At 42.9% G+C, this 15,359-nt stretch overlaps 1 protein-coding gene across 5 annotated transcripts in view; it reads left to right on the top strand.

The window, feature by feature from the left end:
• The window catches only part of LOC121280155 (ERC protein 2), an 859,042-nt gene that overhangs the window by 202,547 nt on the left and 641,136 nt on the right, over positions 1–15,359 (top strand). For all 5 annotated transcript variants that reach the window (XM_041191852.1, XM_041191854.1, XM_041191850.1 and 2 more), the window contains one exon: positions 10,791–10,946. In XM_041191852.1, the coding sequence (XP_041047786.1) occupies positions 10,791–10,946 (156 nt within the window). The remainder of the gene's footprint in view (positions 1–10,790; positions 10,947–15,359) is intronic.

The following is a 15,359-nucleotide window of genomic DNA, read 5'->3' as shown; positions in this document are numbered from 1 at the left end:
ACAGAGACCATGACATGTGTAACCTCATGGATCTCTGCCAGATCCTCCCACACATCCCAGTGGACATCCACCATATACTGCCTAATGGATGACTCCAGAGACTTATCATCTGCCTTTGAATCGGCATTGTCCCGGTTTCCAGTAGTCCTCTGACCATTGGTGCCCTGGGCACCCTCTGCCACCGCTATGCACTGACATTCTAGCTGATAATCTAATGCCCACCAAGGTGCTGGTATCTGCACTGGTGCCTGGTTCAGAGAGCAGGTGTGACGCAGGTGCATCTAAAGCCCAGTGGTCCCCTGGTGCCAAAGGTGGCTCTTCGGGTTCCTGCATTTGTGGGTGAGCTGGCATTCTAGGGGAGAACAATGACATGGTTCATTAGTTAAAGTCATCACACTGTCACTGTGCATGCCAGCGCCCTGGTGAGACAATGGTGATCTGCATCATGATGTCATTGTCTTTCAGTGATTAATGTGGACTCTAGGTTTGAGGCTCCCATTAATGATGTGATTACACAAGAATGTTTGCACATTCCGACGCGCACCTCTGCGCACTGCACTCTTACCTTCGTCAGAGACCCCTGCCTCCTCACAACTGACCGAGGTGGGTTGTGGCATTCCATCTTGTACCTCGCCAAATTGAGGAGGTTTGGGGGGGCCCTCCGCCTGTCTTAGTTCTTTCGTTGGTGTTATGGCTTCTCTTCTCTTGAAATGACAGAGGAGCATTGATTTGTCTACTCGCTACTTGTAGCGCCATTGCAGCCTGGCAAACATGACCCGCACCTAGGAGTCAGTGTGGTGTTGGATCGAGCAGTGTGTAGAAGCAATCGTGGAGACAACTCCTAGTTTGGACCTTTACTGTACCCATGTATGTAGTTTCTAGTAGTTAATAAATACTTATTGTTGAACTACCTAAGACTACGAATACCTTAAGACCTACCACACTACACCCATAACCTTACAACATGGTGGCAGTGAATGGAACAACTCAAAGCCTCGCAGAGACTACAGAAGAAAATTAAAATCCTGGAAAACTGAAGGAAAAATTGAAGAAGTACTCTGACCTGAAGAAGAGTTCAAGAACTGAAAGTGCAGAAGGAAATTGTGAAAGAAAAGCTCCAAAGAAAGACCTGGAAGCTGAAGGCGTAAATTAAATTTCTCATTACAGAAGGACACTCCATTGAATCCCATGCACGTCCAGTGTCAATACCCAGAGTGTGCAGAGTCAGGAGACCTAGCAGGGGTGAGCTAAAAATGTAAAATCCCTGGACAACACAAGTCCGGAAAAAAGTAACTACAATAGTGAAATTGACATTTAAATTGCAGTCCGAGAAAACTGATTCCCGAGTCGGTGCCTAAACGCATAGCAGCCGAGCTGGCTTCAAAAGAAAAAAATAATTAACTAAAAATTAATTGTGACTAAATAGGCAGCTTTGAAAACACAGCAAAAGCTTGGATTTGATGCTTCCCAGACGTGAGAACCTTGCGCTAATGTGGGGATCACTCTAATCAGTCAATCCAGGCAGCCATTGTTGAAAAAATTTAAATGCTGAGATCACGAATGTCATTACTGCAGGAGCCTGTCAAAACTGGCAATCACGGGAAACCCTTTTTGAAGAAGCATATGGTGGCACCTGAATTTTTGGCAACTTCCTAAAGCTGAACCTGCAATTTAAATATTTTAACCATGGATTGAAATCCATTCTTGGTGTTCAATTTGGACTTATCCAAAGCCCAGATCAATTACAAATTAGGGACTTTGGGGAAGGTGATTCCTTGGATACATAATTGCTTCAGGCCTGGATAAAAAGACATATGCTGAGCAAGTTAACACACTGCTTTATTCGGTAGGTTTGATAGCCAATGATATAATAGCCAGATAAGGAATCAATGAATTGTCTGCAAAATGTAATGAAGTTTTAAAATCATTCTACGCTGAATTAACCTCAAGAGTAACAAAATCCTTGAAAAGGCTAAATTTAATAAATTTGTCCAGCAGCCAGGAGAACCTGCTGACTCCTTCGTTAATGAGCTGTACAGAATGGTTGAAGGCTGTGATTATGGTGACCTGAAATCTGAGTTAATCAAGGGCAGAATAGTAGTAGGAGTGGCAGACAACACACTGAGACATGCTTCAAGCGAAGGAAGACCTAACCCTTGAGGGAGCCACCCAGATTGTCAGGCAAGCAGAAATCCATTTGCAGCACAGATCCATATTAAGGGGAGAAAGCAAACCATGGTACAAGGTAAACCCCGTTGTCCAGTTAGTTCAACAGCACTGGAACAGGGACACTCCGGGCCAAGGGAAACAATGCCCTAACTGACTGGTAGAGTGATCATGCCAGTGCCTCCACAGGCATGATCAATGTCCAGCAATTTCAGGCCAGTATTTTCAATGTAACTGAATAGGATACTTCGGGAAGCTGTGCAAAGTCAAACCACCAAAACGCACAGAAGATCCCAAGAGGATTCACAAGGTCAAGACAGCAGACTGAGAGGACACACACAACCATGCTTCTTTGGTGAGGTCAACGATCCTAGATTTTCCTTTTGGAATGCTCACACCTATATTAATGGCCATCTCACAAACTTTAAATAGGACCGCAACACTGGCTCTTGTGCCCAGTTGGACAAAGAACTGTGGCTGGGAGACCTCTGGCTATGGACAGCAGACACACTGCTTTATGGGCCTGGAGGAACCTGACTTCCAGTCATAGGCGTGATCCTGGAACCATTGCGGTACGCTGGCAAACAAATCCTCGAGCTGATGCATGTCATCGTAACCGGTCTTTTTCTCTCTTGAGCAGAGGAATCTGTGCAGCCCTGAATCGCCTCAAAACTGCAGAAGATGTCAAGACAACCTCTGTCGTAAATTATGTAGAACTGCAAGTTCCTGAGAGCTCCAACAAGAAAGATTCTCTTGACTGGGACTCCAGCTCCAAATTGTCTTCTCTCTTTGCAGAGCAAGCTTGTCCACTATCGTTACAGGTGCCAGCAGCCCCTCATTGGTCAGACCAACCAACCACTCAGATGGTTACCATGACACCTCGAGTAGATGACAGTCGAGAGAGGAACCAGTAACGAGAAGAGCCTTGACCTCCAGCTGTGACACCAGTTGGAGAGATAAACCCCGAGGCCGCTGAGGAATCCCAGCCAGCCTGATAGTGCCACAAACAGCGCTGGATCTGAGTAGCAACCATCCATTGATGACAGCGCACCACACAGCCAAATGCAAAGGTGAACTTACTGCCAGGTCACACCTTCACAACAGGAAGAGCCATTTTGCATCCCAGTGTGCGTCATGGGCAAGCTGCACGAAGGAAGAGGAGAAAAAAACACTTTCGAGACAAGCCCAGAAGTCATCTGCCCCATATAGAGTGGGATAAACCAACCCCCATCTCAGTACAATTGGGAAATCGGCAAAGAGCAATTCAGTGCCAAAGAAAGGAAAAAGAGAAATTGAGGAAGATCCCCAGATGCCGGAAGACCCACCTATTCAACAAATTTTACCTGGCGCAACAAATCCTCCAACTCCTCCAACAAGATGTGGAAGGGTTATAAGGCCTTCAGTCTCCCTTAACCTATGAACTCAGACTTGAGGGAGGGAGACCGGGTAGTGTCATGATGTAAATACATGGGGTAAACTGGGATAACTTGTAAATACATTGGATCAAGACTTGGGGAGGTGTAGTATAAGGGTGTGGCCCATAAAAGGGTTAACATGGGACTGAGTACAGCCTACGCAGTGATATAAGAACAAATGACCTGCACCTAGGAGTCAGAGTCAGGCTGGACGGAGCCATGTGTAGAAGTAAGAATGGAGACAGCTCCGGGCTTAGACCTTTACTGTACCTTTAGTAGTTAATAAACACTTATTGTTGAACTTAAGTCTACAAATAAATTGAGACCTACCAAACTAATCCCAATACTTCCCAGCACCTATCACCCTCTCTCAGCTGATGAATCAGTTCTCCTCCATGTTGAACACCAGTTAGAGGAAGCACTAAGAATGCAATGGCACAAAATGTGCTCTGGTTGGGGACTACAATGTTGAAGGTCAAGAGTGGTTTGGTAGCACCACTACTGCCTGAGCAGGCTGAATCCTGAAGGACATAACTGCCAGAATGGGCCTGGGACAGCTGGCGAGGAAACCCTACTAGCCCTGGCACTCGCCAATGTTGCAGATACAACTGTCCTTGATATAGGTAGGAGTGACTATCACAGTCTTTGTGGAGATAAAAGCCCACTCTTTGCACTGAGCAGATCCTCCGTTGTGTTGTGTGGCAGTACCACCGTACTGAATGGGATAGATTCAGAACAGATTTACCAGCTCAAAACTGTGCATCCATAAGGCACTGCAGGTCATCAGCAGCAGTTTTGTTTTCAACCACAATCTGTAACCTCGTTACATATTCCTCACTCTGCTATTAGCATCAAGCCAAGGGATCAACCCTGGTTCAACAAAGTGTACAGGAGGGTATGCCAGGAGCAGCACCAGGCACACCGAAAAATAAGGTGGCAACCATAGCGCTACTTTGATGCCAAACAGTGGAAGCAGCGTGTGATAGACAGAGATAAGCGAACCCACAAGCAACAGATCAGATCTAAGATCTGCAATCTGCCACATCCGGTCATGAACGGTGGTGGACAATTAAACAACTCAATGGAGGAGGCTCCATCAATATCCCCATCCCTAATGATGGGGAAGCCGGGCATGTCAGTGCAAAAGGCAAAGCTGAAGCATTTTTAAAATTCATTTACAGGATGTGGGAGTCACTGGCTAGGCCAGCATTTATTGCCTGTCCAGAATTGCCCGCGAGAAGGAGGTGGTGAGCTGCCTTTTGGAACTGCTGCAGTTGCTGTGACGTGGGTACACCCACAGTGCTGTTAGGGAGGGAGTTCCAGAATTTTGACTCAGCGACAGTGAAAGAACGGTGATATATTTCTAAGTCAGGCTGGTGAGTGGCTTGGAGGGGAACTTCCCAGTGGTGGTGTTCCCATGGGCAGGAGTTTGCTATTGGCTGGGGTGCTTGGTGGTGGCGGCTGGGAAGCCGGCTGTCACCTGCGATCAGCTCCGCACCACGATTTTATGCGGGAGGGCCAATTAAGGCCCGCGCAGCGTGGATCGTGAGTGGCAGCGCACAGCGCTGCCTGTGTGGGCGTGGGGAGGAGGGCGAGCGGGCTGAGTGTGAACTTCGCACATGCGTGAGAAAGCACTTCAATCTCCCTGAGGCACAGATCTGCCTTGGAAATGAAGCGCTGTTTTAAAAAAATAAAATAAAAGAAAATAAAATTGTCATAAAACACGTCCCCTCGTGTGACTCTGTCACATGAGCTGGGACATGTTTTAATTCAAAAATAACATTTTTATTTGATGTTTATTTGCTTTAGGGAACCTCATCACTTCCGTGGATGAGGCTTTTTAAAAAATGTAAAGGCCACTTGGCCTTTTCGCCTGCTCACCAACCATTAAGTTGGACAGGCATGGTAAATTTGAATTTAATTAGCTCCTGAATGGCCTTAATAGGCCTTTTAATTGTCAATGGGCGCGCAACCGGCTCTGGTAAGTGCCCGCTGAACGAAATATCGGGAGACTGCGCGATAATGTTGGGACGCTCACCCGACGTCACTGCGGGTCATTTTATGCTTGGGCGTGTCGGGTGCACGCCCACACACCGAGCGTAATATTCTGCCCCATGTGTCTGCTGCCCTTGTCCTTTGCAACCATCTTCAGCCACTAGTGCCGCATGGATGATCCATCTTGGCCTCCTGCGCAGGTCTGCAGCACTACTGGACGCCAGTCTTCAGCAATTCACTTAACTCCACGTAATCTGAAGAATCGGCTGAAGGCACTAGATACTGCAAAAGCCACGGGCCCTGACAACATCCCAGCAAAAGTACCGAAGGTTTGTGCTCCTGAACTAGCTGCACCATTAGCCGAGCTATTCCAGTACAGCTACTACACTGGCATCTGCCCAGCAATATGGACACCGCCTCAGATATGCTTTGTCCACAGAAAAGAGGACAAGTCCAATTGGCCACTTACCACCCCATTAGCTAGCATTGGGGGGCATGCTGTCTTTCCTGCTACAAGCATCAAAATCAGTGACCTATCTGATTTTCGGTGGTCAGCATTGATGACACATACTTGGAAGATCTTTGAATTATGTATAGGTTGAACTTTTTTAAGCGTCAAAGAACATCAGTGAGTTTCTGATTTGTGTAATGCACGCAATTTTAACTTCAGGTCACTAAGTATAGTAATCTGCCATTCCTAAGGATTTGAGCATGTCTTAATTTTGAGTTGGTCCTTGAAAACTAGTTAACATCAATACATGACCCTAGGTTTTCAGGCATAGGTATGGTTTACTTACAACTAGAAACGAGTGCAAAATGTATTCTAATATGCTGATGTCACACACTTTTCAGTTGTAAACTAATTAACATAATTAATTAGCTCTATGTACTACTTTGACCTTGTGAAGGATGGTAGCCCAATGATGGAAAATTTCAGTGAAATCTAATGGGATTTTTAAAATTCTTTCATGGGATGTGGGCATAGCTGACAAGGCCTGCATTTGTTGCCCAGCCCTAATTGTCCTTGAACTGAGTGGCTTGCTATGCCATTTCAGAAGGCAGTTAAGAGTCAATCACATTGCTGTGGGTCTGGAGTCACATGTAGGCCAGACCAGATTTCCTCCCCTAAAGGACATTAGTGAAGCAGTTGGATTTTTACGACAATCAACAATGGTTTCATGGTCACCGTTACTGATTTAATTCCACCAGCTGCCGTGATGGGATTTGAACCCTTGCTCCCAGAACTTTAGTCTGGTCCTCTGGATTACTAGTCCAGTGATGTTACCAGGATGCCACCGTCTCCCCCACAAACTTTGGAAAGGCTTAAAAAAACATTTTGATGTATTAATAGCCTTTGTGAAGGTTGAAAGGAATGTGAAAAGATGTGTTGGTCTAATAAAGAGTAGGTCTGGAGTCACATGTAGGCCAGACCAGCTAAAGACGGCAGATTTTCTTCCCTAAAGGGGCATTAGTGAACCAATGGGTTTTTATGAACATTGGCAATGTCATCATCAGATTTTTATTATATTTAAATTTCACCTTCGAACCGGGATTCAAATCCAGTTCCCCAGAGCATTACCCTGGGTCTTTTGAATACTAAACCAGTGGCAAAACAGCCATGCTACCGCTCCCCTTTGGGGGCTTCCAAAAAACAACCCATTCCTCACTCAGTGCAAATACAAAACATTTGGTAATTTGCATGCACTAACCTCAAATTCACTTGCTCACTTTTCCAGAACCCCTTTACCCAATTCAGGGTAGTGGGGAGTCGGAGCCTATCCCAACAGGCAATAAGGGCTAGGCGGGTTGCAGCAGTCCATCACACTGCGTGCACGCACACATACCCCTCACACACACACCACACGGGCAATTTAACTGTAGCCAGTCCACCTAACCAGCCCGTCTTTGGATGGGGGGAGAGGAAACCGGAGCACCTGGCAGTAACCCATGCAGGCACTGGGAGGATGTGCAAACTCCACACATACAGACACACCCAAGGTCGGAATGAACCCAGGTCCTTAGAGCTGTGAGGCAGCAGCACTAACCACTGTGCCACCCATTAACCTCTAATAAAGTGAGGGAATGTGCATCCTTTTGCGTAAGCACAGGTATGAGTGTCAAGTGGCACAGGTCACCCCTAGTGCAGACTTATAAACTTGGTACATCTCTGCTCCCTTGCTTCGACCAAAAGGTTTGTTCATAATGGATTTACCAAAAAGAATTCCCCTTTGATGCCAGTGGAACTGTCGTAGGACAACAGTTGACACTAAGGCTTTTAGAACTTAAAGTGACTGTGAAAATAAGATGGTAGACATATCCTAAAAACTGTTTACAGAATCTTCATATCATGCCTTTTAAACAAACACGAGTGTCATGGTCATTTTTCAGTAATCCTAGATGCCTGTGTAATATGAGCAGGTATGTCACTCAGTGTAAATGGCTGCATAAGTGCCAGAAAATCACAAGCTAGATTGTGTCAATGTACTTTAATTTAAGCTTTACTGTGAAACTTTTACCTCCATTCATTGCCAAAAATGCATGTGATACAAAAAATGGATTGAGATTCAGATCTCTGCTCCGTTTTCAGACTGGGTTTGTCCAATTTATACCTTTAATTGAGGAAGTCAAATCAGAGTGTGTCATCTTGTGTGAGCAGTGTGGATTCACGTGTCAATTGACTGCAAAATGTACTGTGCTGGGTTATTGATTATGAAAAATAATGTGCATAAGGACTTAAAAAATTAACTACTAGTTGCATTTTTAAAGTTGAATATTTCTAAATCTTCGGATTGAATTTAAGTCTTTCATTTATGTTGGTATAAATTGACAGGTGCATTGAATTGTCTAAATGTTTTGGAATTCAACACCATTTTAAAAAAAAAAGCATCTGATGTTTTAGAAGGTTTTTCCCCAAACGATTACTGTCTATGAAGTTCTATTGAAAGAAGAGCCTTGGGCCGAGACTTATTGGAGAAACAGCAAAGAAAACACGGAGACTCATGCAATGCATTGCTTACTACTCTTTCTTGTGGCCTTCCTGCCAAATGCTGTCCTCAAGGTTACCGTTGAACTTTGAGCCTTAGCCTGTCTTCAGTTGCCTGAAGTTGGACTGCAGTCCAGTTCAATCTTACATCTGATTTTCTCTCATGTCTGAGTTTCTCACACCAGTTAACAATTATGGCCTTGGTGCCTTGTTTCCACATCAAACCTGAGTACATAATTAAGCCACCTCTGATTCATGTATCTAGCTGTGTAACTGAAGTGCCTCACTTTGGTGAATGAAGTGTAAAGTGGGGCATTTTAAATTTGTTCTTCCTTCAAATTGGGTATGAGTGTGGTTTCATGGAGAAACCTGGGAACCAGACTGTTATTAATCTTGTTTGGAGAAAGATGCACGAGTGTTGAGAAACTGTAGCATACATCAGCTTGTCCTTTGAAATAAAATCAGAACCTGAGGATTTCCAGCATTTTATATTGGCATTTGTGCAGAGAAACAGTTAATTGGTTGAGTTAACGTTTAAGGTCTGTGACCCTTTCATCAGAACTGGGAAAAGTTAGATGAGTAATAGGTTTTGAGCAAGGTTTGGGTGGGACAAGGAGAAAAGGAAGGTCTGTGATGGGGTAGAAGACAGGACAGATTGAATGACAGAAGAGTTAGTCTTTCAGGTCCAAAGGGAATGGTGATGGGGCAAGGAAAGAAACAAAAGATGTGCCTAGAGCAGGTGTGCTGCTGACTACAAACAAAAATTAAGAAGAAAACTGACACGTGCAAAGAAAAGGAATCAAAATAGGTACTGAGATTATGACCCGAAATTGTTGAATTCAGTGTTAAGCCTGGAAGGCTGCAAAGTGCCATTTGAAAGATGAGGTGATTTTCCTCAAGCTTATGTTGAGCTTCATTGTAACAGTGCAGCAGGCCAAGGACAGAGATATTCAAGGAGAAGAAGGTGGAGAATTAAAAAGTACAGGCTACCCGAAGCTTGGGGTCATAGTTGTGGACTGAACTGAGGTGTTCTGCAAAGTGGTCACCCAATCTATGTTTGGTCTCCACATTGTAGAGGAGACCACTTTTGAGCAGTGAATTCAGTACACTTGATTGAAAGAAGTACGCTTAAAATCACCACTTTGCCCAGAAGGAGTGTTTGGGGCCTTAGATGTAGGAGATTAAAAGGCTAGGGGTTCATTTATTACATCTACGTTTTAATGAAAGGATGCCATGGGAAGAGGATAGAGTGTTGGGGTTTGATTGAGGAGTGGACCAAGGTGTCACAGAGGGAACAGTCTCTTCGGAATGCCTGAAAGGGGAGAGGAGGGGAAGATATGTTTGGTGGTGGCATCATGCTGGAGGTGGCGGAAATGACAACAAATAATCTGTTGACTATGGAAGCTGGTAGCATGGAAGGGGAACCCTATAATGGTTGTGGAGGGAGGGGAAGGGGTTGAGAGCAGAAGTGCAGGAAATGTGGCAGACATGGTTGATGTCTCTGTCAACCACGGTGGGTGGGGGGAGGAAATTATTGGTTGAGCAAGAAGGAAGGCATCCCAGAAGTGCTTTTGTGGAAGGAGTTAAAAGGGCAGTCAAAACAGGTGCAATGAAAATGGAGGAACTGGGAATGGAATGGAATCTTTACAGAGTGTGAGTTGCATGTAAGTGCAATGGAGGCAACTATGGGAGTCAATGGGCTTATAATGAATATTAGTTTCCCCAGTTTGATGAAAGGTCACAGACCTGAAACATTAACTCTGTTTCTTTCCACAGATGGTGCCATAGCCTGCTGAGTATTTTCTGTTTTTATTTCAGATTCCCAGAATCCACAGTATTCTGTTTTTTGATTAGCTTGTCCTTTGAGCCTGTCCCATCTTGGCTTAGTGTAGCTTCTGCACACCATCACCTCCGTTCCTCTCCATATGACCACTTGGTCAAGGCCAAAGTACGGAGAAATCATAGGTCAATTTACGAAAGAAGCTCTGGGAAATTTCCTGTCCAATTGCCACTGATAATCAAATAAGTTCCTAGAGACCACTGTGACACAAACCTCAATGACCTGCTGTCCTTGTTTTTGCAGATATGTTTGCTCCAGATGTTGTGTTGCAAATAGTGTTTTGCTGTTTTAACTTCAACGGCTGATAGAATTATTGCACATTTTTTTCTGTTTTGTGGTATATAACAATAACAGTAATAGCTTAAAATTGTAATTTTGTTTTCTGTGTTAGGATACCAAGATTGCCTCACTGGAGAGAAATATTAGGGATTTAGAGGATGAAATTCAAATGCTGAAAACTAATGGAGCTCTGAGCACTGAAGACCGGGAAGAAGAGCTTAAGCAGATGGAAGTTTACAAGAGTCATTCAAAGTTCATGAAAAATAAGGTGACATTTTGTTTTTAGTTAGGTGTAAGATTCGTAAGTAATCACATAGGTATCCTGTTGAGGCTTCTTGCTTTTGCTTTTTCATGCACTAATGATTGTGTGCTGTTAAACTTTCTACAGCCAGGTGGTGAAGGAGGAGACGAGAAGTCAACCTTTACTCGGTTTTAGATTTATCCACAAAGTGAAATGTTACAAATGTAAAACTCCTAACCCTAAAATAACCCCCTCCTCACCAGTGTCAATAAGTGTCTCTTCATATATGCACAAGTAATTATCCAAGAATGCCCCCCGAATTGTAGATAATTTAAATAATAAAATATTACCAGTTTATTTATGACTTCCGGAAATGGTCACTTGTTTTTGGAGAGCTGTGTGTATTGATAACATTCTTTACAGGCTAGCCCTAATGGGGCAGGCTTGATGGAACAAATGGTCTTTCCCTGTCTCTCATTTTCATTAGTTTGTTCAAGGATTTTGGCTCAAAATTATATGTAATGTAAATGTTACTGCATTAGTAAGGTTGGACAGATATGTTAGGGCTTGTGGTGTGCTGTGACTGCAGCATATGGAGAGTTTGTGGAAAGCATTGCAATCCTGGGCAACCATATTTGTGCCAAGTGTCTTGCAGCTTGAGCAACTTCAGCTCAGATTTGTGGAGCTGGTGTCTGAGCTACTGATATTATGGGGTATCAGGAAGGGGAGAGTTACCCAGGCATTTTTGTTCCAGGAAACAGTCACATTACCCTTAGGTTAAATAGAATTAGGGTTTAAATGAAAAGGCAGAACCTCAAAAGCTAATAGCTTCTGGATTGTTACCTTAGCCACGTGCCAATTGGATGGGATCAAGCATGTTAGAGAATTAAAAGCATGGCTCAAGGAGCAGTGTGGAAAGAAGGGGTTTCGATTTCTGGAGCACAAGACGAGAACTGGGGAAAGGGGGAACTGATCTGATGGGATGGACTTGGCTTAAACCAGGCTGGGATCAGTGTCCTGGTAAATTTTATGACTAGAGCTGTGGATAGGGCTTTAAACTAAAAGGGTGGGGTGACGGTGGGAAGAGTTACGTGAAGGGTGAATTTGAAATCTAAAGAGAAAAGTCAAGGCGATAGAGCAGTATAGTGATTTGGGTAAAGCCATGCAGAGTGCTACAGGGAGGAACAGATTTTAATGGTTATAGTGTAGCACCGAATGAAGTCCATGTAAAGCATAGTAGTAAAGAAAAATTAAAGGCCTTTTATCTCATTACGTGCGAAACATTTTCAATAAGATAGTTGAACTAATGGCACAAGATAAATTATTTAGGTATAATTTCCATTATAGAGACATGGTTACGAGGTGACCAACATTTGGAGATAAATATTCCTGAATGACAACATCTAGAAAAGACAGAATGGAAAGGAGGAGAGTCGCCCTGAAAGTAAAGGATCTCAAATGAACAGTGGTGAGAAAGACTTTCAGCTCAGAAGATAGGAAGTAGTTCATGATGAGTGGAGATTAGGAATAACCAGGGTCAGAAAAAGCTGGTGGAATTAATTTATAGGCCCAATAACAGTAGTTAGACTGTTGGACGGAACATTAAGCAAGAAACAATTAGAGCTTGTAACAAAGGCAATGTAATAATTGTGGAGGACTTCATATGAATCAAGATTGCCTGGAGGATGAGTTCATAGAATGCATTCATGACAGTTTCCTGGGATAATTTGCTGTGAAACCAAATAGTTTGAAGCTATTTTAGATCTAGTATTGTGTAATGAGGTAAATTTAATTATAAGGGGAGAGCTGCCTCAGGTTCATTGAGTAAATCGACTAAAAGATATGGCAGTAAATAAACAGTGGAAAATATTTAAAGAGAGAATTTAATAAGTTTAATAAAAATATCTTCCATTAAAAACAAAACTCAGCAAGGAAGATCTATCCAGCGTTTACTAGGGAAGTTAAAGATGGTATGAGATTAAAAGAAGAGGCTTACTGTTGCAAAGAATAGTAGTAAGCCTGAGGATTGGAAGAGATTTAGAAACCTACAAGGGTGACTAAAACGTTGATTAAAAATAAGTAAAATAGAATATGAGAGGAAATTAGCTAGGAATATAAAAACTGATTGTAAGAGATTTTGCAGGCGTTAAAAATGGAATACAGCAGCTCAAGTAAATGTTGGTACCTTAGAAATAGAGTCAGAAGAAATTATCGGGGAAATGGCAGAGACATTAAATAAATCTCATATCTGCCTTCACAGTGGAAGTCACAAGTTAAATCTAGAAGTATAAGGTAATCTAGGGGCTAATAAAAATGAGAAAGTTAAGGTAATTATTATCAGCAGAGAATAAGTACTGGAGAAATTTAAGGGACTAAAATCTGACAAATCCCCAGGACCTGATGGCCTACATCCTAGGTTTCTAAAGGAGGTAGCTGCAGAGGTAGTGGATGCTCTGTTTATGATTTTCAAAATTCCCTAGATTCTTAAATAGTTAACAAATGTAACATCACTGTTCAAGAAAGGAGGGAGAGGGAAAACAGGGAACTACAGGCCTGACATCAGTTGTCTGGGAAATGCTGCAATCTATTATTAAAGAAATCTTACTAATGCACTTAGTCAAGTCAACATGGTTTTACAAAAGGGAAATAGTGTTTGATATATTTATTAAGAGTTTTTTGAGGATGTAACTGGTAGACGAGAACTATAGATGTAGTGTAATAAAAACAGAAAATGCTGGGAAAACTCAGCAGGTCTGACAGCATCTGTGGAGAGAGAAACAGAGTTAACGTTTCGTGTCCGTATGACCCTTCAGAGCTCTGAAGAAGGATCATATGGACTCAAAACGTTAACTCTGTTTCTCTCTCCACAGATGCTGTCAGACCTGCTGAGTTTTTCCAGCATGTTCTGTTTTTATTTCAGATTTCCAGCATTCGCAGTATTTTGCTTTTAATATAGATGTAGTGTACTTGGATTTCTGAAAGGCATTCAATAAGGTGCCACACAAAAGTTTAATATGGAAGATAAATTCATGTGGAGTTGGACTTGTTGGCTATGAAAGAATCCAGCTGCTAATGTAGATCAGCCTGTGTGTATCAGTGCTGGTCTCCAGCTTGGATAAATGGTGGTGGTGGTGGGGGGTTAGTGGCAGGAAGGGCATCTGGTTGTTTTTAAAAGAAAAACCTGCCAAATCCAAAAAAAAAAGGAGGGTTGGTATGAAGGTGATCAACCAGCATTGTGGTGACCCTATGTCACATGGGAAAAGCTGAAAGAGGAACTATAAGGACATGTGGAGTTGGGGATAATATATTAGCATGGTTAGAGAATTGGTTAATGGACAGGAAGCAGAGAATAGGGATAAATGGGGCATTTTCAAGTTGGCAGGCTGTAACTAATGGAGTGCTGCAAGAATCACTGCTGGGGCCTCCGCTATTTATAATCTATGTTAATGATTTAGACCAAGTAACTGAGAGTAATTTATTGAAGTTTGCTGATGATGTAACGTTAGGTGGGAATGTACACTGTGAGGCAGACACAGAGGCTGCAAAAGGGCATAGACAGGTTAAATGAATGGGCAACAAGATGGCAGATGGTGTAAAATGTCGCTAAGTGTGAAGTTATTCACTACGGTAGTAAAAACAGAAAAATACAATTTTTTTTGAAAGCGACAACTTCTAAATGTTAATCATCAGAGAGACTTGGTGGGGTGGAGGGGTACTCATACAAGGAACACAGCATAAGCATGCAGATACAGCCAGCAATTTGGAAGGCAAATGGCATGTTGGTCTTTATTACAAAAAAAAATTGGACTTCATGAATAAGGAAGTCTTGCTACATATAGGGCTTGTGTGAGACCACATGTGGACTACTGTGCGCAGTTTTGATCTCCATATTTAAGGAAGGATATACTTGCATTGAAGATGCTGCACTGAAGGTTCACTAGATTGATTGCTGGGGTTGTCCTATGATGAGAGCTGAGTTAGTTGGGCCTATACTCTCTGGAGTTTACTGGAATGTGATGTTAATCTCATTGATATGTACAAGATTCTGAAGAGACTTAACAGGGTTGACAGACTTGACAGACACAGAGGTTGTTCCTCCTGGCTGGGACATCTATAACACTAGGCACAGTCTCAGGATAATGGATTGATCATTTAGGACTGAGAGGAGAATTCCCTTCGCTCAAAGGGTTTGAATCTTTGTAATTCTCTACACCAGAGAGTTGTGTATGCTTCATCGTTAAGTATACTGAAGTCTGAGATGGACAGATTTTTTTGAAGGGATATGGAGAGTTGGCGGGAAAGTGGAATTGAGGCAGAAGATCAGCCATGATCATATTGAATGGCAGAGCAAGCTTGAGGGTCCATGTGGTCTACTCCTATTTTTTTTAAATATTCTTCATCAGAACAGGGAGGTTGCATTGTTTGAAGGTTAAAATGGAT

This window comes from Carcharodon carcharias, chromosome 7 (genome assembly GCF_017639515.1).
Source record: "Carcharodon carcharias isolate sCarCar2 chromosome 7, sCarCar2.pri, whole genome shotgun sequence".
NCBI classification, from domain to species: domain Eukaryota; kingdom Metazoa; phylum Chordata; class Chondrichthyes; order Lamniformes; family Lamnidae; genus Carcharodon; species Carcharodon carcharias.
This window is presented reverse-complemented; position numbering and strand designations above follow the sequence as displayed.